The sequence below is a fragment of the Podarcis tiliguerta genome (genome assembly GCF_965153285.1).
Source record: "Podarcis tiliguerta genome assembly, chromosome: 9".
NCBI lineage: Eukaryota > Metazoa > Chordata > Lepidosauria > Squamata > Lacertidae > Podarcis > Podarcis tiliguerta.
The window spans coordinates 22,819,464-22,846,446 of NC_139542.1; the positions used below are offsets into that span (position 1 = coordinate 22,819,464).

At 42.7% G+C, this 26,983-nt stretch overlaps 2 protein-coding genes and 1 long non-coding RNA gene across 9 annotated transcripts in view; 1 reads left to right on the top strand and 2 right to left on the bottom strand.

Annotated features, from left to right (window-relative positions):
* AIMP1 (aminoacyl tRNA synthetase complex interacting multifunctional protein 1) overlaps positions 1–12,424 on the top strand; it is a 36,601-nt gene extending 24,177 nt beyond the window's left edge. For all 6 annotated transcript variants that reach the window (XM_083456833.1, XM_083456834.1, XM_083456835.1 and 3 more), the window contains 2 exons: positions 472–640; positions 12,169–12,424. In XM_083456833.1, the coding sequence (XP_083312959.1) occupies positions 472–640; positions 12,169–12,335 (336 nt within the window). In that variant the 3' untranslated portion in view covers positions 12,336–12,424. The remainder of the gene's footprint in view (positions 1–471; positions 641–12,168) is intronic.
* LOC310685197 lies at positions 1,491–9,774 on the bottom strand. Its single transcript, XR_014515110.1, has 2 exons — positions 8,957–9,774; positions 1,491–8,601 (listed from the first exon to the last, which is right to left on the bottom strand). It is a non-coding gene; the product is annotated as an uncharacterized lncRNA (long non-coding RNA).
* Positions 12,425–15,242: 2,818 nt separating the features above from the next.
* Positions 15,243–26,694, bottom strand: GIMD1 (GIMAP family P-loop NTPase domain containing 1). Of its 2 annotated transcripts, none has more exons than XM_083456851.1 (3): positions 26,625–26,694; positions 19,463–19,877; positions 15,243–15,530 (listed from the first exon to the last, which is right to left on the bottom strand). In XM_083456851.1, exons 2-3 carry the CDS (start codon positions 19,853–19,855, stop codon positions 15,261–15,263), a joined length of 663 nt encoding a protein of 220 aa, XP_083312977.1. In that variant the 5' UTR covers positions 19,856–19,877; positions 26,625–26,694; the 3' UTR covers positions 15,243–15,260. The 2 variants fall into 2 exon arrangements, with proteins under 2 accessions (XP_083312977.1, XP_083312976.1); XM_083456850.1 differs by lacking the exon at positions 26,625–26,694 and adding an exon at positions 21,733–21,837.
* Between the last annotated feature and the right edge of the window lie 289 nt (positions 26,695–26,983).

Below are 26,983 nucleotides of genomic sequence, written 5' to 3' on the forward strand. Positions count from 1 at the left end.
AGATGCTTCCAAAATGTCCTCCTGTCTTTGGATTAATTGCATCCTGAATGGTAAACCACCTGGGCATGCTTTCTCTGATTAGTTTAGAAGGATGTTTTTACAAAAATTCCTTAAGTAACTGTTAAAAGTTGGAACCCAGGCCCACAAAGAATGGAAAGTCAGTAAAACATTGTTTCAGCCATTATACCCAAGCACCAGGACACAATGTTGTCTTTATTGCACCCTCTTGTGTGTCTGTATTAGAAGACAGTTATCCTTAATTGTTTCCTGGCTTTTACTACTGAATTAGTCTTGGAAGAATGTTAATTGTTGCTAACATATTTGTATCTGCATACTTGGTGTTTTTGCGTGTTTTACTGTGTGCAGTTGCATGCATTAATTCCCCCCCCCCCCTTGCTTCCTCATTGTGAAATAAATGCAGAGAAGCCTAGCTAAATTTCATTTTTGTTTTGACTTACGTCCCATGTACAGATGCAAAACCGGATGGCAATATTTCTCTGTAACCTGAAGCCAGTGAAAATGAGAGGAGTTTTGTCCCAAGCCATGCTGATGTGTGCTAGCACGCCAGAGAAGGTGGAGATTCTAATCCCTCCTAGTGGGGTTGTTCCTGGAGACAGAATTACATTTGAAGGTTTTCCTGGTAAGCAAAAGCATCTTGGAGATGGGGATATCAGAAGCAATTACAAGAGGAAATATATATATCAACATGTACAGACATGAAATTATCCAGTACTTTTATCATTAATGAATGAAATAATTCTTCCCTGTGAGTGTAGCCCAGTGCATGCAAAATTTGCTGAAAATAAGTTCGCTTTTTCTCTGCACCCACCTATACCCCACATGAAGGAACTTTGAAATGCATTTGTGAATTGTGTGAGAGGTTGTTGGTACTTGCAAAGAGGAGGAGGAGGATGTCACTATCAACTTGCAGAGACTGGTAGAAGAACTTGTTAAGCCGTGTCTGACAAATGGATGGGTTTGCACAAAATAAACTTTATTTTTTTAAAAAAGGGATAAAGCTGTCCTGTATTTGAAAGAACTAGACACTGCCAGGCTGGGGAATACTTGAGAATTGCCCAGGAAGTTAGTGCTTTAATGAAGTACAAAATTTTCGTATTGAAAAAGCGTGAAAGAGCAGCACCAATTAGGAGGTATAAATGATGGTGTAGAGAGTGTACCAGTGGTATATTTTTACTGAGCGATTGTAGGGAAAGAACTGGTGCATAGGAAAGAAAATGAAATGCTTCCAATAAAATGGTCTTGGTTCAGATAAACTGTTAAGAATAGAGAGTTGTATCCAACTCTTTTATTATTATTTTTTAGAAGACATCTGAGGGCAGTCCTGTTTAGTGAAGTTTTTAATGTTTGATGTTTTATCGTGTTTTTTATATTCTGTTGGGAGCCTCCCAGAGTGGCTGGGGAAAACCACTGGAAGCATGGGTGGGGAAACGATAAATAAAATATTTCATTTTATTTCATTTTATTTCATTTTATTTTTTATTTTTAATATGAGTGGACTTTCTCTTCCTCCTGTGTTCCTCCTGTGCCACTTAACCCCCTGTCTGCTCTGGAGAATCCCACAACTATACAGACCAGATTTTTATTTTTATTTGGAGGGGGGCGCAGAGGGAAAAGGAGAGGAAGGGGAAATGCTGTTGCTGGGGCATAAATTTGTCCCTCTTGTGCAAGAGCATGGTTTAGTGCAACCCAGGGCTAACCTTTCTTGGATTTCTAGTGACTTTACAACATGAGTTGATGGTCCATTGGGTGTAGATTTGTAACTGATGAGTTTTGAGCCCATGCCTAAATGGTAATCCTGTGCCTGCCTGATGCTCTTTGGAAGTGAATTCTGCAGGACAGCTGCCACCATACTAAAAAGGCTCTTCCCTTAGTAGACATAAGACAAACTTCCAGAGCTTACAACATTACCAAAAGTGTCATTCCTGAGGATCTAAGAGGCTGGGCAAGGGTATATAATAAGGAGTTCTTGGAGGTAACCTGGTGCCAAGTTATTTAGAGTTTATATGCCAAAAGCAAGACATAGGTGTCATGCAGTGTCGGTACAGCATTCTGCACCAGTTGCAACTTCTGGACCCAACCTTAAGAGAAGCAACACATAGATTGCATTGCCATAATCTTAACCTAGAAGCTACTTTATTTTCTAGCAAAGGCAACATATATATTTTTTGTCATCGAGATTTGGTGAAAAGAGAGAACAACACAGCCCGTATATTATCCAAGAGCAATCAAATCGGCTGTTTCCCATTGATCTGGCAATATAATATGATAGGCTTAATACCACAAACATAAAATCAAAGAAGGCATTGCCCAACGGACTCTGCAGTCAATAACAAACCAGCTTTTCAGTTGAAGCCGAAATTGTGTTGCCGTTTGAGCCAAAAAACACATCTTGTCAAACATTCTGTATCCCTGCAGTGAACTGCCATATGCCTCCCAACAGAATTGGCTTAATGGATATGTGTGTCCACTGTTTGTCCACATTAGAGGATGATTAGATTAGATTTGCACTGCTTCTAAATGTAGAGATTCCATGTGTGGCTCTGCTCTGACATTTATTGAACTGATGAGAGCATATGCCTTTAGATGTTGTCAAATGGCTTAAAATGCAGGTTCATGGTTGCAATAAATATATTTTTATTAGCAAGGGCTATAGTGGCTTCTAGGACAGTTAACAACCGCACTAAAAGTACTGTTTATGCATAATTGCAAAGTGTGCACACTGCCCATTTAGCTATCAGAATTGAAAAGAGTGATAGATTATACCAAATTACATCACCGCTTTTAAAATAAAAATGTCTGGGGGAAGAAAAACTGCAGTTAATGTTTCTTTCCCCTAGGGCCTATTATCCCTAAATGTCAACCAAACAAATGTTTTCATTCCCAGAGGTTAAATTCTAAAATTCTACAGACACGGTTTTTTGTTTGCTTGCATTAAATTAGATTTATGTGTGGAAATCACATGATTATAACCCACCATATTATAGTTTCTTGGGCGTTCCTCCTTTCAAGTTTGTGTGTGTGTGAGAGAGAGAGAGAGAGAGTTTACTAAACATGTAAACAGTATTTGATTGATGAATTGTTCTTTTACAAGTCCTTTTAAAGTTTCCAATATGATGTTTATTTTTTAAAGGAGAAAAGTGTCATCAGTCATAGTTTATTTTCTAGCTAGTTCTGATAAATGAAGAGTTCTTGTCTGTCATTTCTAAACAAAACAGGGGCATGATCCATAAATATATGCCTTTTTAAAGTGTCAGTGAAAACATTTTTCTACTTTGACCTGCATATCAAACTATAGCATAAACCAGGCCCTCCAGATGTTTTGGACTACAGGTCCCATCATCCCTGACCACTGGTCCTGTTAGCTAGGGATCATGGGAGTTGTAGGCCAAAACATCTGGAGGGCTGCAGGTTGGGGAAGCCTGGCATAAACCATAGTAGTACTTCTGAAAGACCATCATTTCATGTATTCTTGTGAGTTGACTGTCTTCTTAATCCTAACATCATTTCCTTCTCTCACACTTGCCTAAATGCTTGTAAATGATTCTGTTAAAAGCTTACTGCTCATCTATTTCCGTTTAGAACTTTGTATTAGGAAAGCAAAGGAATGTTCAATTGCCATCACCCCCCCCCCAAAAAAGCAAAACAAAAAAAATGCCCCTACAAGTGTTCTAAATCATTGTTAAATGTGAGTTTTATTTTAATGTGCTTTTGTCCTTATTAAAAATAACCCCAATACACTTTGAGAAAAGCACTTGAAGCTCCAGTTGTTGTTTCCTTTTGGGGATGCTTAGGGTCCAGTTGTAATTGGATATGGCTTTATTGTGGGTTGTAGTTTTATTTTTAACTGGATTTTATTGTTGCATCTTATTGATTTATAGTCTGCTTTTGACAAAGTACTTCACCAAAGACCTCTGTGTAAACTTTGCAGTCATATAAGAAGAGCAGAGGTCCTCTTTTGGATCAGGAATTGGTCAAGTTGCAGGAATCAGGGAGTAAGAATAAATGAACAGTTCTCCGAATGGAGAAATATAGAAAGTGGAGCCCCCCCAAGGAATGGTATTGGGACCTGCGCTTTTTAGCTTGTTCATAAAAGATCTAGAACTGGGGGTGAGCCAATGATGAGACAGTAGCCCCCCACCTATGCAAGGGTTTGGTTCCAGGGGCCTGTATGCTGTCAGAGACCTTGCACTGCCTTCCCCAAACCCAGTTAGCGAGGAAAAGGCTCGCTGGAAGCATGGGTGGGGAAACGATAAATAGATGGAGAGCTGAGAGTGGTAGTTCTCCCTGTTGTTGTTGTTTAGTCATTTAGTCATGTCCGACTCTTCGTGACCCCATGGACCAGAGCACGCCAGGCACTCCTGTCTTCCACTGCCTCCCGCAGCTTGGTCAAACTCATCCTGGTAGCTTCGAGAACTCTGTCCAACCATCTCATCCTCTGTCGTCCCCTTCTCCTTGCACCCTCCAGTTTCGCAACATCAGGGTCTTTTCCAGGGAGTCTTCTCTTCTCATGAGGTGGCTAAAGTATTGAAGCCTCAGCTTCAGGATCTGTCCTTTCAGTGAGCACTCAGGGCTGATATCCTTCAGAATGGATAGGTTTGATCTTTTTGCAGTCCATGGGACTCTCAAGAGTCTCCTCCAGCACCATAATTCAAAAGCATCAATTCTTCTGCGATCAGCCTTCTTTATGGTCCAGCTCTCACTTCCATACATCACTAATGGGTCAGTTCTCCCTGACTCTCCATTTATTCCCCCCCCCCAACCAATATAAGGTGATCGCATAAGTAAAGCGAGCGCAAGTTGCCTGCTTACTGTACTAAATTGTTCAGGGTCATTAAAACGAAGAGATTCTGAAGATTTCCAGAAGGAGCTCTCCAAACCGAGTGGATGGGCAATAAAATGGCAAATTAAGCAAAGTGAAGCAAGTGTCAAGTGATGCACATTGAGGCAGAAACATCTTAGTTTTACATATATTCTTATGGGCTGTGAACAAACCCAGGAACCTTGAGGTCACAGTAGACAGCTGGATGGAGATATTGACCCAGCATTCGGCAGCTTTGAAAAAGGCGAACTCCCTGCTTCAGATCATTAAGAGAAGAATTGAATATGCCTCTGGATACCAGTTGCTGGAAATTGCAGGCAGGCAGAGTGCTCAGGTCCTCCTTTGTGGGCTACCCAACCAAGATAACAGGACGCTGGACTAGATGGGCCATTGGCCCAATTCAGCAGTCCCATCTTACTTTTTCAAGGAAAGGAGAGCTGGAATAAACTCTCCCCCCCCCCCCCATATAAATTGATTATGAAAGAGTCTCGTCTTTCCCCACCCCAATCTGTATTACATACATGATTCAAAGGTTGCACTGAGGAACTAGCCAGTGTTGCGTGAGAGAAGACTTTGTGAACTTTACCACTGCTTCCTTTCTGATAGGAAACCAGAGATAACTCAGGAGTTTTAATAGTTCCAAGTGAAGGATTTATAACCCATTTTAAGTAAGTTCGGTCTTCTGAGGCTATATATCTTAGCTGCAGAATAAAACAGTGCTCCCTAAAGCACCAAAGGGAAAGAACTGCTCACAAATCTGGTAGCTGCGAAATAAAGGCAGTATATTCTCCGAGAATATGCTGTACCAAATAGTGCAAGAGTCTCATTCTGACACCACAGCACATTTTTATTTTGTATTAATTCTCCTGATACTGTGGTATAGGGTAAATAAATATATGAATGGGGGGAGGGTCTCTATAGGAAGATGACTAATTTGCAAAAAAATGAAAAAGAAAAAAGGCAAAGGTGGTGGAGAAAAGATGAAAGATGTAGAACTGTTAGAGCTGCCTCACTTTTTTAATTGAACCAACCAGCTTACAGAGAGTGTCCCAACTTGATTTCTTCGTTTACTTAGTAGATTTATATTGTGCTTTTTGATTGAAGCCCACAGAGCAACTCACATCATGAATATAATGCAAGGCATACATTAAAAGCCAGATACTTAAAGCAAGACCAACCCAGCTGGAGCAGGTGCCTGATTTGGTCTTTGCCTCCTTCCATCTCCCTCTCTTTCTCTCTCTCTCTCTCTCTCTCTCTCTCTCTCAATTCCCACCTAGCAATTGGTCTTAGCTATCTTGAAGAGGGAAAGTGGACATCAACTGCAAAAGCAACTTTAATGTCCAAAGCAAGGAAGTGCAGTTTATATTTTTGAACAGCACATTGGATCGCTTTCTCTTTTTAACCGTTGGTGTATACCATGGCTCCTCGCTGGCGATTGGAACATACTTTTATTTACATAATAACCCACGACATCTGGAAAGTTTGAGTAAGGACACAGCGCATGCTGTAAAATTCCTTCTGAAACCACAACCTGCTGGTTTAGCCATTAGTGGCTCGCGCTGCTGAAGCTTAAACGTGATCCAGGGCCTGTGAAGCCCTGTTGTTAATTCCCAGTGAATTTGGGTCCAGCCACTTGCTTTTACCAGAGGAGCAGAAATACTCAAGTGTAGCGCTCTGCTGTGCCACACGGCAGCCTAGAAGTAGTTCTCCCAGGAAATTTGCCCTGACATACTTGTGCATGTCATTTTACTTGCATTCATGCAAAGACAGGAGCTGTGCACAGCAATCTCTGGATTTAGTTTGGGAGCTCATTGTCTTTTAAATATATATATATATTATTTGGCTTTTCAAATTAACATTTTACAGAGATATATCAAACATAAATAATAAAAACAAGGTTCCAAGAAATCTCCTGGACTTCCATCCTCCTCTTTGTGGGTCCTATTATTAATCATTTCCTCCTGCATCATTTATGATCCAAATCTTTTACATCTCCATTGTGTCCAGAATTCACCCTTAAACTACAAGTGATATTCCAATTCCAATCCCACTAACGAGTTTAACTGTTTACAATGGTTTTTTAAGATAAGTTATAAATTTTCCCCATTTCTTATTAAAATTTTGGTCTTCCTGATTTCTGATTCTTCTGGTCATTTTCGGCATAGTCCATCAACTTCATCTGCCATTCTTCTCTGGTAGGGACTTTATCTTCTTTCCATCTCTGGGCCAGTAACATCCGTGCAGCTGTGGTCGCATACATAAATAGTCATTTCTTCTCCCTTGGGATTTCGGCCCCTAGGAGCTCATTGTCCTTCAAGGTCATTTGCCCCAAGTAATCATATGTGGATGCCTCTTGGAGGCAGTAATGAGTCATATGAGTCGTCACTGCTTTCACAGGTTTCAAATTCTGATCACATAGGGCCTCTCTGGAAAAGCACATTTAAAGATACTATCTTTCTCATCTTCCTTTAACATGAACAGGATAGTTTACTCAACAGCAAATTTCAAAATTCTAGTTAAATACGAACTTTATTTAATACTCAGTTTAGACTGGGGGGTGGGGAATGTGTCTATAGAGATTGCTGGATTGCAACTCCCATCATCCTTGACCATTGACCATGTTTGCTGGATCTGAAGGGAGTTGGGAGTCCCGACGACATCTGAAAAGGGGCCACAGATTCCCAATCTCTGGTTTGGACTTTTTCACTTGGAAGCATGTACACATTAATGGCTTGAAACCCAGTGAACTCATCCACCCTGTTGCATTTCAAGTTGCATTCTTACATTGCTGCACATACCAGAGATTGGGCAGGGATGTCTTCAACCTACGCCCATTGTCTGATTCATTTGCATGCACAACGGCTGCCTGAAATGTACACATCTCAACTTAAATGCAGCTTCCGTTTTCAAATCAGGTGGAAACTTCTTTGATGGAAAGCCCATCAAACGGGAGAATTTCTTGAGAAGCTACAGGATACCTGTGGATTGTGGCGAACATTGTGTACCCTGCTCCAAACACTAGCAGTGGGAGCCTACTGGACCCAGAATAAGCATTAATGTTTACACTACCTTAGTGTACTGTAACAATTCTGAAGAGAGGCTTTTCTGGGTCTCAGGTTCCTCACTTACTGGAGGAAAATATCTCTTTACTTACCTTTGGGCCTTTCACTCAAGCATCCCATGTCTGTTCTGTTCCAACTTCTGGTATGTTTTCAGTGCTTGGACGAGCCAGCGCAGCAGAGCAGTATAATGCCTGTCAGTTAGCTTTTCTGCAAATTTAAAGAAAGCTAACTGCTCTCCCCAAAGAGTAGGAATCATGAGTTTTCTCCCATCTTATTTTTAGCTGTCCTTCACAGTGGTTGTTTCTCTTGCGAGAAGGGGATGCAGAGGGGAGGTTTACTGTGGAACGCACAACACAGTGCTCTGGTAATGTTTAAAAGTGGTGCCTGTGCTAATCTAATACAAGCCCACCACAGATCCCAGGGGAGCTTGCCTGGGTATTCCAAAGCAAGTTTTAATAAGATCCAGAAGGTGTTTGTGTAATAAAAGCCAGATTTTAATTTATTCTTGAAAACTAAATTTGCTTTTATAATGTTTGCATTTGAAAAGGATTGACTTTACCTTTGGGGTGATATAATTTTTGCTTTGCATAGAATCCCCCCCCCCCCAAAGTATCTAGCTCTTTCCAAAAGTTGGGAGGGAGGGCGGGCAATGATTTGTTTGTTTGTTTGTTTACTATGGGGCAGATCATCTTAACTATCCTCTAGGGCAGGGCCACAGGTGGCGCTGTGGGTTAAAGCCTCAGCGCCTAGGGCTTGCCGATCAAGAGGTCGGCGGTTCGAATCCCCGCGGCGGGGTGCGCTCCCGTTGTTCGGTCCCAGCGCCTGCCAACCTAGCAGTTCGAAAGCACCCCTGGGTGCAAGTAGATAAATAGGGACCGCTTACTAGCGGGAAGGTAAACGGCGTTTCCGTGGCTTGCCAGAGCAGCGATGTCACGCTGGCCACGTGACCCGGAAGTGTCTTCGGACAGCGCTGGCCCTCGGCCTCTTTGAGTGAGATGGGCGCACAACCCTAGAGTCTGGCAAGACTGGCCCGTACGGGCAGGGCTACCTTTACCTTTAGGGCAGGGCCGGCTAACCTGTGGTCCTCCCGATGTTGTTTGACAACCCCCATAATCACTGATCATTGAGCATGCTAGCTGGGGCTAACGGGTGTCAGAACCAGCAGCATCTGGAGGACCACAGGTTAGCCACCCTGTTCTGGGTGCTTTATTGTTTCTCTAAAAGGTGAACTGTTTCTCTATAAATTACTCGCTGCCTATGGCTGATGCGCTGAAGCTTCTCTTCGTCACAAGCCGATCTGTTTAACAGAGTTGTAGCGGGTTAATCATAATTAACTCTATGGCTGTTGCTAAGGTGGAAAGCTGATCCCCAGCCATCTGGTAGTATAATTGGGTTGCACCAAACTCCAGCAAGCTCCATGAGGAAATGCTGTGGCCATTTCTGCGCTCAGATTCTCCGACATATAAACCTGATGTACTATTAATACATTTGTGACCAAAATTAATCAAAGGTGGCTTATGGGGTAGCTGCACCTGTAAGCATCTAGTAAGCTCAGGATGAAATCAGTTAGTGGTGGTTGTTTTTCGGTTCCCTTTCAATAGTTAGCACAGAGTTTGAATGGAAGCAAAGAGTTTCTGTCCCTACCACACCCCTTATTGCCACAAAGGAGTAGATACAGCTGTCGCTAAACGATAAGGCATTTGGATATTTCCAAGCACCCAGAAATATCATAAATTGATAGTTGCCTCTGGTTTGAGCCCATTTCCAATCCCCTTAATTGTAAGTCAATCTTCAGTATGAGATTATGAAATAAAAGCAGATTGGGGGGGGGGGGGTTACAGCATTTTTCCATCTCTAAAACGCCCCCATGTATAAGACACCCCCTATTTGGGGGGATGAGATACTATCCATGTATAAGACGCCCCCTAATTTTTGACATTATTTTTTAGGAAAAAACCTAGTCTTATACACAGAAAAATACGGTAATTTAAGAAATGTCATGGACAGGGATCCAGACAAGTAAGCAACTAGCTCTGTGCTCCCCAGGGAGCTTTGGGCATGTGTTTATTGAGTAGCAGCCCTCTCATGACACAAGGCAAAATCCATATTTGAAAATGGGAGGGGGGGGGGCTTTAAAGGTTTGTGAGAAGCAAAGAAGGAAAAGGCAGAAATCCCCCTTGGCTTGCTCCAAGCCCTTACACATGTCTAAAGTAGCTCTTCAAATTTACAGGTGAAAGGGGGGATGTAAAGTTAGTTGACTACTAGGTTAAGGCATCTTTTGGGCAGGATTTACACTGTTGTTGTTTTATTTTTTTCTGCTCAGAGGGGCCAGTGTGGTGAGGGGTGGTGGGGATGTGGCAGTGCCCCAGATGAAAATCTATTACTACGAACAATGTTCCAGTTCCTATCTGAGAACTGGTCACCAGTAAATTCTGCAACTTGCTTTTGCTGCCTTTTAAATAGTCTTGGGTGCTTTCTGCCTTGTGGGCTTCAGTTTTGAAAGGCTTCATCAAAAGGAATGGGCAGCCAAAGTACAAAGTCTATTCAGCCCATACTAGGATGTTAAATGAGGCTCCTAGTTGGCAGAAAGGCTGAGAATGAAAATGATTGTTATTGAGGCTCGCCATTGTTACAGTTTGTTGTACTTACTGGAAGGAATTGTACAAAAGAGGGTAAGATATCCCAGGGCATTCTGGCCGGACAATTTGAATCCTTGTTTTATCAGCATTAAATGATGAACTGAAACCCGCTTGTTCTTACAAGAAGGAATAAATAATACATTTTGCACATTTTCTTTCCATTGTTGGTATGCATACATCATTCAGGACCCTACAGGGTTAGTCCCAGGCTTCACCTTCTGTGAACAGAAGGGTTTTGATCTAGAGGAGCAATGACAGTGGTGTTTGGGCATGGGTGGGTGTGACTTTTTATGATTTCCCACGTCCCCTGCAGCCCCCAGCATATAATCTTCCACACTGTCCTGGAAGGCCCCCTAAATTTGTCTAAACTGTGTGGAAACGGTACTGAGGGCTGCAGGAAAACGTGAGTTGTCAAAAGTCACCTCATTATGCCATCAGATCCTATGGATAGAGCCTTCCCCAAAGTTGTGCACCTATCCGTTCTTTCTCTAGCTCTGTTTTTCTCGCCCGTGCAGCTGGTTTCTATGATGTGTTTTGGTTTGCTTTCTTTATTGTACTTGCGAATTCCATTGAAGTTTTTAGTTATTATTTTTATTTAAGAATAGGTTGGTGTCATTTGACGTTGGTCCTAATATTGTATACCTGATTTTGCAATACAGCAGCTCCATGAGCTTTCTGAAACCAAGAATTCTTTCAGCAAGCACGTGTACCTAGCGGATGTATTAATGTGGACACTAATTGCTGTATGAATCTTGCACTAGGGGAATAAGGAGTAAAGCATTACTGCTGCTCGGAATGGCCTCTCATGTTTGTGATGGGAAGCAGAACACCTAGCTCACTTAAATAGTTTTGATGATCTTACTCTTGGGCTTTGTATTATTCCACTATTGTGACTCCCTTAACCATTCACAGCAGTTTCAAAAAGTAGTAGGAAAAGAGCATTAGACTTACTTTCCCTAGCTCCAGCTTTCCACAGAATTGGTAATCCTTGTGTGCTTCCTTGTTTTGAACATGTTTGCGTGATTAGAAATAATAATAATTAGTGGAGTTAAAATATTTTGCTTGTCTTTGCATTCCAGTTCCTCTCAGAGAGCTGCTTCATATCTAATCTACTTGTGGATAGCTATTGGAACAAATGTTAAGCATTGCTATTAATAACCGCAGTCTGCTTCTAACCAGAATTTGAAGTTATGGCTTTATAACTGGTTTCATATTTGGGTTAGAAGCAAACCATGGTGAGTGTTAAGTGTGGCTAATAGTAATGATGCAGGCTAACCATGGTGCATAGCTAACCATGGTGCAGGGTGAAAGGAGTTGGCATGTGGGAGGGAAGATGGATGAGGGAGGGGAATTTGCAATTTCATGGCACACTTGCCTTAACCTTCGGTTTAAAATAAAGGTTCTTATGACTGTGGCAGCCAAGAGTTCTTCCTTTTAGCCCGCTAGATCTGTTACAGTTAAACCCTTTACTTGGTGGGTAAACTATTTTATATGGATCAGAAAAAGAACCCCCCCCCCATGTACTTAATATGTTGATTTCTAGCAGCTCATGCCATTTCCAATGCATTTTGAAAGGAAACTGTCTTTAAAATGATTTATCCTGCTTTCATGTCTGTCTGTTTTATAGGTGACCCTGAACGAGAACTTAACCCTAAGAAGAAAATGTGGGAGCAGATCCAGCCCGACCTTCATACTGATGGCCAATGTGTTGCTACATACAAAGGAGTGCCATTTGAAGTGAGGGGGAAAGGAGTCTGCAGAGCTGCTACCATGGCCAACAGTGGAATCAAATAAACATTTATCGGTTCTGCAAGCGCTTTAGGTCATTTTTAATGGAAAGGAATGCAAACACAATTAAAAACAAATAATTGCCTCACCCGAAACTATGCTCATTCATTTTTGTACACCTGTTGCCAAATAATGAGTTTCCATGGCTAACAACTTCATATTTCTCTTTCATCGCTTCCTGCTTTCTGGAATCTGAATATAGGCATTCATTAGGTGGAGCGTAACTCTTGCTTTCAGGGCAAATGGCTTTTAAAAGGGCAAAAGGAGGTTCAATTTTTGTGAAGTGGGGAATAGATTAAATCAGAGGAACCAGGATAATGATTATTTGGTGGAGGAAGGGTCGGAAACATCTAAACAACAACAATTAGTAGAAAAATGGTGTGTGTGTTTGGATGGATGTGCAAGTTGACTTTGCCTGCTAAGGATGGTGACTGTGCCATACTATAATTACTTTATATTAAATCATATTGGAAAAACTACAGCTGTAGTTACTGATCACTTAATAACCGAAATCACCAGTTGAGCTAAATTTGGCATACAAATTTTACCTACAAGTTCCTGCCTAAATTGAATTTGAGAAGTAAGCTAAGATGAAGACTAGATATGACTCAATTAGATATGACCTGATACCAGGAAATCTAAAAGCTGGTTTTAAAAAAATAATATAAAAAATGCTGTAATGAAATTTTATGTCACACATTGCATATTTTTTTTATTTTTAAAAACATTTCTAGCCTTTCATCACAAGCAATCCCAGGGCATGGTTCAGTAAGCAATTTAAAGCTAAAACAAAATAATAATAAAACTGACTTGTATATAACATACCATTGTGCTGTAAAATTATATCTGGCATTCTTTCACGGGGTATTGAAGATAACAGTCCTGTTTCTTCCAAAATGGTATAAATGCATTTATGAACAAGAGACGGAATGGAGCACAGATGTGGAAATTATGGAACTTTGCATTGCAATTTAACTAAAAGAGCAGGGCTGGTTAATATAAATTAATTACAAATGGGCTGGGAGAAGGTTGGGGGTGTCTGTGATGGGAGGGAGAGCCTAGTCCATATACCTGATAGTTTGAACTAAACAATGGTTTAGAGTGCACTAGAGGTTCGCTCCCTTCCTGCAACACACCACAAGTTTGGGTTTGCATAGAAGCCAGACTCTGGGTGCCAGCAGAATCAGGAGCAGACCATTGTTTGTTTTAAACTCTGACTTTAATGTGTGCAAACCAAGCTAATGATTTACCCCTTGCTAATCGTTTTGTGAGTCAGAGAAGTACAGCATTCATAGGAAGTGTTCAGCCAATGAGAGAGGTGAAAATGAGAGGTTAAGAAAATTCTTGGGTTGAGTGCAGGAGACTGATTTGATCCTGGACATATGGTGTGGAAACAAGCCCTGTTTTTTTCCATAGGCTTAAGTAGTCTAGTATTAAAGTTACTGGGCAAAATCTAGAGAGATTAAGTGTCCCAAAGTTCCTTTGGATGAACAGGATTTAAGTATTTAACAGTATGCTTGCTTAGGCATAGCTACCTTTCCCTACATCGTACCTTCTTTCTCAGCAGTGTTACTGAGTTCAACCATTTCTTTGGATTCAGTGGCATTTCACTGAGGTTGTGTACCATTACTAATTACTTTATAACACAATTTATGTGAATGCTGACGGGTTAGCAAACGATGACCAGATTGTCTGGCAGGCCTCTTCTCCCTGGCTTTACTTGAGGAGGAGCCGGAGCCAGCAGATTTGGGAGAAGCTGATACACAGTTGAAAAGAGGCCTCTAGTTTGATGCGCTAGCTACTTCGTTGTAAACTATCCTTAATCTGTAAATCGAGACATTGGTCTGTTTAGACATCACATTAAAACATCATTTAAAACAGTCATTTAATCTGATCGATCAGTGTGCTGTTGCACGCTGCTCAAAAGTTCCCATGGTGGTCCTCTCCTGTTCCTGTCACCACCACAAACAAAACGGCTATTCATGCCATTTCATCCAGATTTGGGCCAAATTGTGAGCAGTAGCTATGAGTGGAATTCAACTGTTACTCAGAGTAGACCCACTGAAATTAAGCGACAAATTAGTCCTGAGTAGGTATAGTGTTGAATTCCAACCTATGGTTCTGGGCATATTAAAAGGTAAAGGGACACCTGACCGTTAGGTCCAGTCATGGCCGACTCTGGGTTGCGGCGCTCATCTTGCTTTATTGGCCAAGGGAGCCGGCGTACAGCTTCCGGGTCATGTGGCCATCATGACTAAGCCGGTTCTGGCGAATCAGAGCAGCGCACGGAAACGCCGTTTACCTTCCCGCTGGAGCGGTACCTATTTATCTACTTGCACTTTGACGTGCTTTTGAACTGCTAGGTTGGCAGGAGCAGGGACCAAGCAAAGGAAGCTCACCCCGTCACGGGGATTCAAGCTGCCAACCTTCTGATCAGCAAGTCCTAGGCTCTGTGGTTTAACCCACAGTGCCACCCACGTCCCTTCTGGGCATATTACTCATGGTTTTGGGGGTATGAAACAAAACAATATGTCAAGAGCTACTCTGGCTTGTTTTGACTGATATAGCAGGAGCAGGTAAGGAGCAGCATGGGAGTTTCTGAGTAGTTATACAAGCAGCAGCAGCATTTTATTTGTATGCTTCCTTTCCATCGTTAAAACCCATGCTCAAGCTGGTTTACAGCTCGGCAAGATTTACATAATTACAAACCTAATAAAACGCATCAAAAAGCACACAAACTGAAACAATTTCCACATAAATCAAAATAAGATCTAAAAATAAAGATACAAAAGGTAATATTTATTATTATTTATTAAATCTGTATACCGCCCTATACCCTCAGGTCCCAGGCAGTTCATGAGATGCCTAATGAGCTTTAAAGTTAAAAGACAAGACACAAAAGCAAGCTGAAAGTAAATCAGCTGCTTAAGTTTATATCATTTGTTTAAATACAAGGGTCTGGTAACTGTTTTGCTTCAAAAACTCCATAATTTTCCTTAAAACTTCTAGGTTTTCCTGTTTCAGAGGCTGTTCGTGATTGCCTACAAAAATGTACTTTTGCTCCACTGACTGCAGGAGTTTATGAAGTGTGTCTGTGGCAGAATGCAAATACTGTTCTGTAGTGAATCTGGCCTTTTCAATCTGGTCAGAATGAGTAAGACAGATGACAGTATAACTTTTCCAGTTAGGACCCAAGAGTTCCTAAAAAAGAGAGAGAGAGAGAGAAAGTTCCTTAATACATTTATTTCATACATTATTTCATCAAAGAGCAATGCATTGGCTTGGCTCTGCAATGAGGCTTTTCTTTCCTATAGTGGGGAAGTCCTTATGAGCAATCTTCCTTTGGAAGTTGACTTCAATTCATTTGGTCTATATAAAAGATGAATTTATAGTGGGTTGCCAGTTGCCTGAATGGCTTAAATGTTGAGAAGGGTAGGCTTGAGCTCCTTGGAATAAATGAATAAATATGATGCATAGACTTTGGGGGAATCACTTGTTTCAATGGCACCCATGTTGTCCTTTTACAACAGGACCTGCTGAGGAGTGGCAGTCAATTTGCCATCTTGTGGCTGAATTGGAGGTTGCAATATACACTGAGTAACACTTGCCAGAATAATCCCAGCTCAAGGACTGTGTACCATGTTAGAATTGTCAGCCCCTGGAGCTCACCAAACCCATAAAGGCAAAAACAATGATAATTTGTTCTACTTGTGAGGCTAGATGTACAAAGTTAAACCTGGATTCTTGGCACAGCCCATATGTATGTTCAGGGATCAAAACACATCATTTTAATTAGGGGTTGCAAAGCAAGATTGGTGGCTGAAAATAAGACAGTTGAGAACCAAGTAGTCACCGTAAAAAGGAAGATGATGCCCAAAGGTTTTAAAACTTTCAGAGCCTGAATTAATGAAATTCCTTGATGCTATAATAATAATAATAATAATTTTATTTAGCGTATATGCCGCCCTCCCCGGCCAAAGCCGGGCTCAGAGCGGCTAACAACAAGTAAAAATAGCATAGTGTACATAAAATCACACAGTCAATTAATTAAAATACATTCTAAAATCAATTCAGAGTCAAATTAATGGTAACAGTTGGGCTAGAGTTCTATGAGGATTACAGAAGGAGAGAGGGGGTCAGACTGTGCCTTGGCCAAAGGCCTGGCGGAACAGCTCCATATTACAGGCCCTGTGGAAAGATGTCAAGTCCCGCAGGGCCCTAGTCTCTTGTGACAGAGCGTTCCACCAGATCGGGGCCACGGCCGAAAAAGCCCTGGCTCTGGTCGCGGCCAGCCTAACCTCCCTGTGGCCAAGATGTTTTTATCTGAAGACCGTAAGGTCCTCCGTGGGACATACCAGGAGAGGCGGTCCTGTTCCTAAGTGGCACTGTCCCAAGGTCAACGTGTGTAGTACCCAGAATCAGAGACAGGCTGGGTACCACAAATTTCTTTTTCTGTGGGTGACTTGCTGGGGCCCCATACCCAGTTCTGAACAGATTTGCAAGCCCAGTAAACATGATTTAAATGCATCCTGAACAACTTTTACAACTGCCTCATTCTGCAGACAGTCTCCTGTCATTTCTTTGAACACCCTTTAACTTGTTTGGGCAACCCATGGCCATAGGAGGGGAAAGATCCTGTTGTGGGGTTCCTATAGATTCTTGTGGATGTATTCTGCAGCATTGTTACCACAATAGTGCATCGGTGGTGGATTTATTCAGCTTTACAGTGGTACCTCGGGTTACATACGCTTCAGGTTACATACACTTCAGGTTACAGACTTTGCTAACCCAGAAATAATACCTCAGGTTAAGAACTTTGCTTCAGGATGAGAACAGAAATCAGGCTCCAGTGGTGCAGCAGCAGCAGGAGGCCCCATTAGCTAAAGTGGTGCTTCAGGTTAAGAACAGTTTCAGGTTAAGAACAGACCTCCGGAACGAATTAAGTACTTAACCCGAGGTACCTCTGTACTTTGTTCTGCAATGCTGACCCAATGTGTCCATGTTATTGCTATCTGCTGCTAGAGTGGAACAACATTGGGACAAAGCCCAGAACATTTGTGATCTTTAAGAAGTTGCAGGGTTTTATAGGATATGCATTGACTGGCAGTGAAGCAGTGTGGCCACCCCAAAACATTTGCAAGTGGAAAACTGTATTAAAGTTGGGTTGTCCCAATGATGGCATTAGGAGCACAAATAATCAGGAATGCACAGTGCAAGGGATGTCTGGAAGAGCCCTTAGAGAAACAGGAGGAAGGGAGAAGGACAACAGCAAGCAGTGCATTTAAATAGCCGTTTCCAAGGAATATGATTTTTAGCCCTGATGTTTTGGGTGCAATTTTAAATTAACTGTGCGGTGGCTGAATGCTGGCTTCCAGCCCCCAGAGGTATTTATGCAGAGGCTGAATGGCTATCTTTGCAGGGCTGCTTGGTCCTTGGTCCTGCACTGAGGAAAGGGATGGCTTATTCTGTATATGAATTTCTGTGCCATCCTCCTACGAAATTAGGGAAGCTTCCGACACGTAGAAAAACAATAATTTTACAAAGACCAACAACATAAAGCACAATAAAAAGCAATGCAATGGGGTTGGACTAACTAATCATCAAATCCTGACATAATGGGAACAGTTTGTGGTTGGATTCCATATTCTATACAACTCAGGAACTCCATTCTGTGGTTACTGAGCGGTCATAGCTATAATGGTATTGAGGAACACTCACTGTGATGTATAAACAGTGTTCTTAGGGATACACTTATTTCCCTAGGACGACATCAGCTTTCTTGCCCCATTTATTTTATGAACAATGAAATCATAGCATCTGGACTTTTAGGAAAATGAATAATTAGCCAGATATTACTTCAACTATGGACCATAATTATGATGATGGAAGAGGAACAGTAGGCATTAATGCTCTCTGCCTTCTTACTAAAATTAGCTTCCTATTTGCTCCCCCCACCTTAAAACCCAAGTGATGAGTTGGCCTGTTGTTAAGGTGGGGGAAGCAAATAGGAAGCTAATTTAGGATTGAATGCATATATTCACACCTGAATGCATGATTGTCCCAGTATAGGATTGTCCCATCAATGGCTTTTCAGGCAACACAAAACACACGAAAAGCTGTAAGAATAATGTTTGTACCTCCCAGAGTGGCTTGGGAAACCCAGCCAGATGGGTGGGGTATAAATAATAAATTGTTGTTGTTGTTGTTTCTGACTGGCAGCAGCTCACTAGGTTCTTGGGAAGAGGTCTTCCCAGTATCTTCTACCTGTTCCTTTTAACTGAAGATGCCAGGAAGGACACCTGGAGCCTGCAATGTGGGCACTTGTCACTGAGCCATCTGTCATCTTGTGAATCAGTAAAGCATCATTGCACACCAGGCAGAAGCCAACCCACCTTGTTGGTTTAAAGTTCTTTCCAAGCATCTTAACATGCACATCTGGAACAATAGATCCAAACTACAAGAAAGAAGATTCCACCTAAACATTAGGAAGAACTTCCTGACAGTAAGAGCTGTTCGACAGTGGAATTTGCTGCCAAGGAGTGTGGTGGAGTCTCCTTCTTTGGAGGTCTTTAAGCAGAGGCTTGACAACCATATGTCAGGAGTGCTCTGATGGTGTTTCCTGCTTGGCAGGGGGTTGGACTCGATGGCCCTTGTGGTCTCTTCCAACTCTATGATTCTATTCTAAGTGGCTTCTAGACAGCTATCTCAGACTCATATGCCCATATCAAGCACCCCATATGCATATTTAGAGGATGACGGTGATCTACCTTAACAAACAAACAAACAAAAATTCCTTCCAGTAGCACCTTAGAGACCAACTAAGTTTGTTATTGGTATGAGCTTTTGTGTGCATGCATGAAGAAGTGTATCTGAAGAAGTGTGCATGCACACGAAAGTTCATACCAATAACAAACTTAGTTGGTCTCTGAGGTGCCACTGGAAGGAATGTTTGTTTGTTTGTTTCGACTACGGCAGACCAACACGGCTACCTACCTGTAACTATGCACATTTGGGTAATACTTTGAAGCTCATGTTTCCTGAACGCAGACAATTGCATGGAAATGTGATGTTGCTCTTTCAGTTAAATCTTGATATGCCATTCTACTGGATATGCTTACTGATTCAGAGTTTACCTGGGCTAGCTGGATTGTAGGGTCCTCTTCCTCCTCACACAGTGGAACATCGGCCCTCAGGACCAACACGGCCAAGTGAAGGCCTTTCTCTCCAAAGTGCCGGACTAAAGCACTTCTCACCTCGGTCTTCACTTGCTCTCTGCTCAGGCTGCTGTGAGGGTAGCCGGGAGTGTCCAGCACTTGGACCTGCACAATGAGCTCACTGCCTCGGCGACGCGCAAAGCCCAAAATGGGACAGCTGCGGCCTAGACTGCAAGATGTGGTCACGGAGGACGGGGAAAGGAAACTGGCAAAGTCTCTGCTGCCTAGAAGGGTGTTTCCTGTAGCACTTTTGCCACTCTGTGTCTTTCCAAGCAAGAGGAGGTTGAGCGTCATCTTGCTGTCGTCGGACATTGTGCTTTCCTCCTACAAATCCCTGGAGACAGAAAAGAGAATTAATAATGCTTGGCAAAATAGGAAGCTGCCTATTTTGATTGGTACGTCTAGTGCTGTCCACACTGACTGGTTTCAGACAGGGGACATTTCCAGCCCTTCTTGGAGATCCCAGGGATGGAACCCTGTAGGACTGGATTCTTTCTTGCAAATTCCTATCCCTGAATGGGCATGTGAGGCAAATGCTCTTCCATCGGGTCTTGGCTCTTCCAAAAGTAACAATGCTCTCCTGCAATAACTACTGTAAGTATAGGCTGGGCACAGTTTGGGTGGCCAGGCAAAGGAAGGTTTGAGGTACAGTGGTGCCTCGCAAGACGAAAAGAATCCGTTCCGCGAGTCTTTTCGTCTTGCGGTTTTTTCGTCTTGCGAAGCAAGCCCATTGGCGGATTAGCGCTATTAGCGCTATTGACAGTTTAAGCGCTAAAAACGGCTTTTTAAGGCTTAAGGGATTAGCGGTTTTGCTGCTAAAATGCTTTTAGCAGCTTAGCGCTTCAGAAAAAGGGGTTTTGGAGCGAAAAACCCCCTCAAAATTTTTCGTCAATTTTCGTCTTGTGAAGCAAGCCCATAGGGAAATTCGTCTTGCGAAGCGCCTCTGCAAACGGAAAACCCTTTCGTCTTGTGGGTTTTCCGTCTTGCGAGGCATTCGTCTTGCGGGGCACCACTGTATGTCAGTTGCTGGGACTCACAAGAGTGCTGTTGCACTAAATTTTGCTTTGATGATTTTTCAGAAGCATCTGTTTGACTACTGTGAGAAAAGGATGTTGGTCTTGATTCAGCAGGTTCTTCTAACATTCATATGTAAGTACCTGTAGAAGAGGGACACGGGTGGCGCTGTGGGTTAAACCACAGAGCCTAGGACTTGCTGATCAGAAGGTCAGTGGTTCAAATCCCCGCGACAGGGTGAACTCCCGTTGCTTGGTCCCTGCTCCTGCCAACCTAGCAGTTTGAAAGCACGCCAAAAAGTGCAAGTAGATAAATAGGTACTGCTCCGGCGGGAAGGTAAACGGCTTCTCCGTGCGCTGCTCTGGTTTGCCAGAAGCGGCTTAGTCATGCTGGCCACATGACCCAGAAACTGTACTCCGGCTCCCTCGGCCAGTAAAGCGAGATGAGCGCCACAACCCCAGAGTCAGCCATGACTGGACCTAATAATAATAATAATAATAATAATAATAATAATAATAATAATAATAATTTGGTTTCCCCAGCCACTCTGGGCGGCTTCCATAGAAACCAAAAATACACTAAATGGTCAGGGGTCCCTTTACCTTTACCTTTACCTTTTACTTTAGAAGAAATGTCTCTTTCAGAAACTGCTCCTTCTGTTAGGAATGAATACAGCCGTAGTTTTATATAGGCAACAACCATTTTGCACGGGGGTTGCTCTTTATAGCTTATTTTGTTTGTTAATAACATGAAAATTATTGTTGTTATTATTTAAAAGCCTGCAGTTCCTGAATCCCTTTCCCATACACGCACATCTATCCATCCCAGAAGGTAAAAGTTCTTCTCATGGTTCAAATACACATTCCAGTCAGGCAAAAGAACTCAGTGAGGGTGTGTAGCAGATCCAGTAAGGAACATGACCTAGGGAAACTCCTAGGGATTCGGTAGAGGGGCTTGGAAGCCACATTTGGTCTGCAGACTATAAGTACTTTGCCCTGGATTTAAAACAAAAATATAGCATGAGCTACCTGTGAGCGGAGATTGCTGCCGCAATCCATGGTTGCTGAGTCTTGTATATTAGCGTTTGTTTATATATAGCATGAAGAATTTCTACCTTCATCTAACTGCATCAAACAACATTCTGAGCTTCAGGCAGTGCTCCAGTTTTTGCTTACCTTACTATGTCCTAAAGGTCTTTCTCTAGCCACTTTCTCTCTTGAAGAGCCTTTGTCTTTGATGGGCAGCTTGTACTTTGAAGCAGATCTTGCTATTGTACCACAGAGAGACTGACACGGACTCTTTACTCAGGTTAATCGGTTACAGAGTGATCCTCATTTATAGCTGATAAGAAATGCCCCAATAATCTGCCTTGGCACTTTACTTCCTTCTAGTTGTTCAACGGGATTGCAATTTTCTGTTTGCTTTCACCCAAAGCTCATAAGAAGAGGTTTGTCACGAAAAAATACTTTGTTCAATTACCTTATTGTTTGGAATGGCTACTACGTTGTATAAGGCGGTTGTTGTTCCTTTTACACTTCTGCTATCTCCCTTTTTCTTTCTGCCATTATGCCTTGGGTAGTTTCTAAGCATCATAAACACACAGTGGCAAGCTCTAGTGAATTCATTTTCCAAGGGTGGGTTCTAATGTAGCCCAAACAGCACCACCCAAGATGGGCACTCCAAGATTTACAGAAGTACAAAAGTGTTTTTAGGGAGCAGGGCCCCAAGGGTTGTAAACAATAACAAACCAGCTCAATGGAGACTGAGCATGCTCGATAGCCACAGAACACTGACTATTGGATGGAAAACTAAGGAGGAAGGAGAATGCAATGGAGTATACTAGAAAAGGTCACGGATCATTTGCTGCTGAAACTTTCAACGAGAGTATTCCACATGACAGCATTTTATTGTAGTCCCTCATCTACCTACTTGTTCTTTGTCTACCTGTATAAATAGTCACTTGTCAATATTTCATCTTCCTTTCCTAAAATTATTTGGGGCTCTTCTTTGACCCAGGAAGAGAACACAGGAATGGGCTGGCTCGATGGCTGGGATCATCATGGACAGTGAACAGGCTCAACTCCAGTTGTGTCCCTGAGGGCACCTGAAGGGTTAACCAAACGGCTGCCATGAATTCCTATAATTAAAAGGAAAACACGGTACTTGGGACCAGTGCTGCAGTAAGGCAAAAAACTCTTGGTGTCTCACTTTCAGGGTTTCCACAAGAGTGTTCACACCATCTGCTGTGGTATTTGCAATATTCAAACCCTCCATCTGAGCAGTCCAGCCATCATCGTGCTGAGCATTTGCTAGTGTATTAATAATTACCAGTTAATAGTAATCTCTGAATTTCTATTGCCTTCCTAGTTGAGTTATTTCTGAAAAATTGGGTTGTTCAGCATGCTGTTACATGAGCATGAGTGTTATAATAATAAAAATAATAAATTATTTATACCCCGCCCTCCCCGGCCAGAACCAGGCTCAGGTTCTGACCTAATACCAATAAAATTACAATAAAACGTAAAAGAAAAAGAAAAAAAACAGTTAATTAAAATGCAGCCTCATTTTAGTGTTGTTGTTGTTGTTGTTTAGTCGTTCAGTCGTGTCCGACTCTTCGTGACCCCATGGACCAGAGCACGCCAGGCACTTCTGTCTTCCACTGCCACCCGCAGTTTGGTCATTTTAGTAGTAGCCCATAAATCAAAACCATAAGGGGAGGGAAACATAAGGGTCAGAATGAGTCCAAATCAAAGGCCAGGCGGAACAGCTCCGTCTTGCAGGCCCTGCAGAAAGATGTCAAATCCCGCAGGGCCCTGGTCTCTTGTGACAGAGCGTTCCACCAAGTCGGTGCCAGTGCTGAAAAGGCCCTGGCCCTAGTTGAATCCAATCTAACTACCTTGTGGCTCGGGACCTCCAAAGTGTTGTTATTTGTGGACCTTAAGGACCCCTGCGGGGCATACCAGGAGAGGCGGTCCCGTAGGTTGTTCTGAATCCCTTCTAGAAAATATGGTCTGAAACCCCCAAGAGCAGCTAAGTTCAGAGAGAAAAGCTAGATAAAACTATTCCACGAATCTTTGAATTTAGTTCTCTCTCTTATAGAAAACAGCACAGGCCAGACTCCCCTGTTATGATGCACTTCATGTGTTTTGGACTACAAGCTCACATCATCCTCAGCCAGTATGGCCAATGGTCAGAGATGATGGCAGCTGTAGCCCCAAACATCTGGAGGTTACCAGGTTGGGGAAGGTTAGCATAGACCCTTGGACCGTTCCATTTTATTAGCTTGCAATGCAAGATAATATCACGTTAAAGCAGGCATGGTGAAATGACACATTATCAGACTGTACTTCTCCAACTCAGAACAATGGCAGTTCTCCACAATGAGCATGGTGCTGGGAGACATCTGGAAGATCTTATGACCGCATGAGTAGAAGGATTTAAGAAACTTTTCTTCCTGTGGGGATATGACAAGCAAAACCTGAAGTTGATTTATGTGACAACGCTCAAAGCTTCTTCAACTTCAGAGAAGGACTCTTCCCCAAGGTGGCAGCATATGCCTGTTTCACAGGTACTGATGCAACTAGCTGAAAGCTTCTTTTCTCCCATTCACAGCAAGTTATGGACAATTAAGAATTGTGTTTTAACATTCAGCTGATTATTGGGGGAAGAGGGCTGTTCAAGGAAATGAACGAAACACTGGGGGAACTCTTTAACCCAACTAGCAGTGCTTGTAGATACTTGGGGCAGGGTTCACCCTGACCAAGGACTTATTTAATGCTTCAGCAAGTGAAGCCATCTTCTTGATTGCTGTGCTCCACTGCTACTGCTTCCATTTCATTTAAAAAGGTAAAGGTAAAGGTACCCCTGCCCGTATGGGCCAGTCTTGACAGACTCTAGGGTTGTGCGCCCATCTCACTCAAAGAGGCCGAGGGCCAGTGCTGTCCGAAGACACTTCCGGGTCACGTGGCCAGCGTGACATCGCTGCTCTGGCGAGCCAGAGCCGCACACGGAAACACTGTTTACCTTCCCGCTAGTAAGCGGTCCCTATTTATCTACTTGCACCCAAGAGTGTTTTCGAACTGCTAGATTGGCAGGCGCTGGGACCGAACAGCGGGAGCGCACCCCGCCGCGGGGATTCGAACCACCAACCTTTCGATCGGCAAGCCCTAGGAGCTGAGGCATTAACCCACAGCGCCACCTGCGTCCCCTCCATTTCATTTACTTCTTTATAAATGTATTTATATTCTGTTTTACCAGGGCTTTCTTTCAGCGGGAGCTCACAGGAACTCAGTTCTGGTGCCTCTCAGGTGAGCGCCATTGCCATTATAAGGGAACAGGGGAGACATTCATGGTGAGTTCCGGCACCTCTTTTTCTAGAAATATGGCGCTGTGTGCCACCATATTAAAAAATATAATGCTTGCCCCCAACAATATGTGAACAATACAATATAAACCACTATTAAAAGCAGTACAAAACAATCATTTAAAGGACTGGCCAGTCAAGAACACTTAAAATAACTGCATAGGCCTGGTGGCATTAAAAAAAGTCTTCAAGAGATGCCTGAAAGTCAAAAGTGAGGATGAATACAGTCAAAATATACTGAGTGGAACGGCAAGTGGGATTGTCAAAGTTCCTTTCCCCCAGATGCCCGCCCCGCCTTTTTTTATTTAAATTTGCCCAGTGCATAAAGCTGAATGTGTACAAGTTAAATGTGTGTAAGTTGTCAGTTACCTGTACTGTCAAAAGCAGTAGCAACTCATAAGTAAAGCTGGGCATTCTGAAAAGAGTTTAAGGAGGATCCTGTTGATATTTTAATTCAATGCACAATGAATCCTTAAATCCCTTAGATTCTAGAAAGTCCCACTTTTCCTTAGGACGTCCCTATTTTCATCAAAGAAATGTTAGCGGGTGACCCCTGAGCCAAGAAGATGAGTAAGTACACAGTCTTTAGAATATATCTGAAGGTAGTCCTGTATAGGGAAGTTTTAAAATGTTTAATGTTTTATTATGTTTTTATACATGTTGGAAGCTGCCCAGAGTGGGGCAACCCAGTTAGATGGGTGGAGTATAAAATATAGTTATTGTTATTATTAAAGAGGGTGTCCCTATTTTCATTGAAGAAATGTTGGAGGGTATGTTGGGAATCTTGTTTTATGTTAATATAGTTGTACCCAGTCAACATCTCAAAAATGTTTTCTTATATATCTACAGTATTACCAAGGGCTGCCACCCCTGCTTGCTCTGCTCATCAACCCCACCTGCCCACCTTTGCCAACCCACTTTCCCCAACACCTGGCCAACCCCCTGTCACTTTGTTGTTATTGTTTAGTCATTATTCATGTCTGACTCTTCGTGACCCTATGGACCAGAGCATGCCAGGCACTCCTGTCTTCCACTGCCTCCTGCAGTGTGGTCAAACTCATGCTGGTAGCTTCGAGAACACTGTCCAACCATCTCATCCTCTGTCGTCCCCTTTTCTTTGTGCCCTCCATCTTTCCCAACATCAGGGTCTTTTCCAGGGAGTCTTCTCTTCTCATGAGGTGGCCAAAGTATTGGAGCCTCAGCTTCAGGATCTGTCCTTCCAGTGAGCACTCAGGGTTAATTTCCTTAAGAATGGATAGGTTTGATCTTCTTGCAGTCCATGGGACTTTCAAGAGTATCCTCCAGCACCATAATTCAAAAGCATCAATTCTTCAGCGATCAGCCTTCTTTATGGTCCAGCTCTCACTTCCATACATCACTAATGGGGAAACCATAGCTTTAACTATATGGACCTTTGTTGGCAAGGTGATGTCTCTGCTTTTTAAGAAGCTGTCTAGGTTTGTCATTGCTTTTCTCTCAAGAAGCAGGCGTCTTTTAATTTCGTCACTGCTGTCACCATCTTGTCGCTTTACACCTGACCAAACTCCCCTCCCTTTACATCTTACCCACCCCCTCACCTACCCCCAAGCTTGCCCCCCCTCACAGCTCTCCCCAAGCCCCATCTGTTTTAAAGGAGAAGGCAGTTCAGAAAATGGCTTGCCAAACTGCTCCCTGAAGCACCTTCTATGTCTGTTAGACACTTACCTAGGTGGCCTGTCACTTGTGCCATTTACTCATGCACCTGACTGCCATACTGCTGTCATGCTGGCATTTCCATAGACCCCTATTGGCAGCCATACAAACTGCACTATGATGACAGCCTTACGTTTCTATGTATATAGGAAACTATGTCACAATGGTTGTTATAGTTAATGTTTAATTGGGAAATAGAAATATGTCCAGAAGAACCGTACCTTTTTGACTGTGGGATATATCTTCTAGATAAGCTGTGTTGCCGCCCATATTTTCACTCTCTTTGATTCTTGGTTCCCATGCATTCCAGCTCTTTAGAACTTCATTGCATACAGGCACTCTGATATAGCCAGAGATAATGCCACAATAAA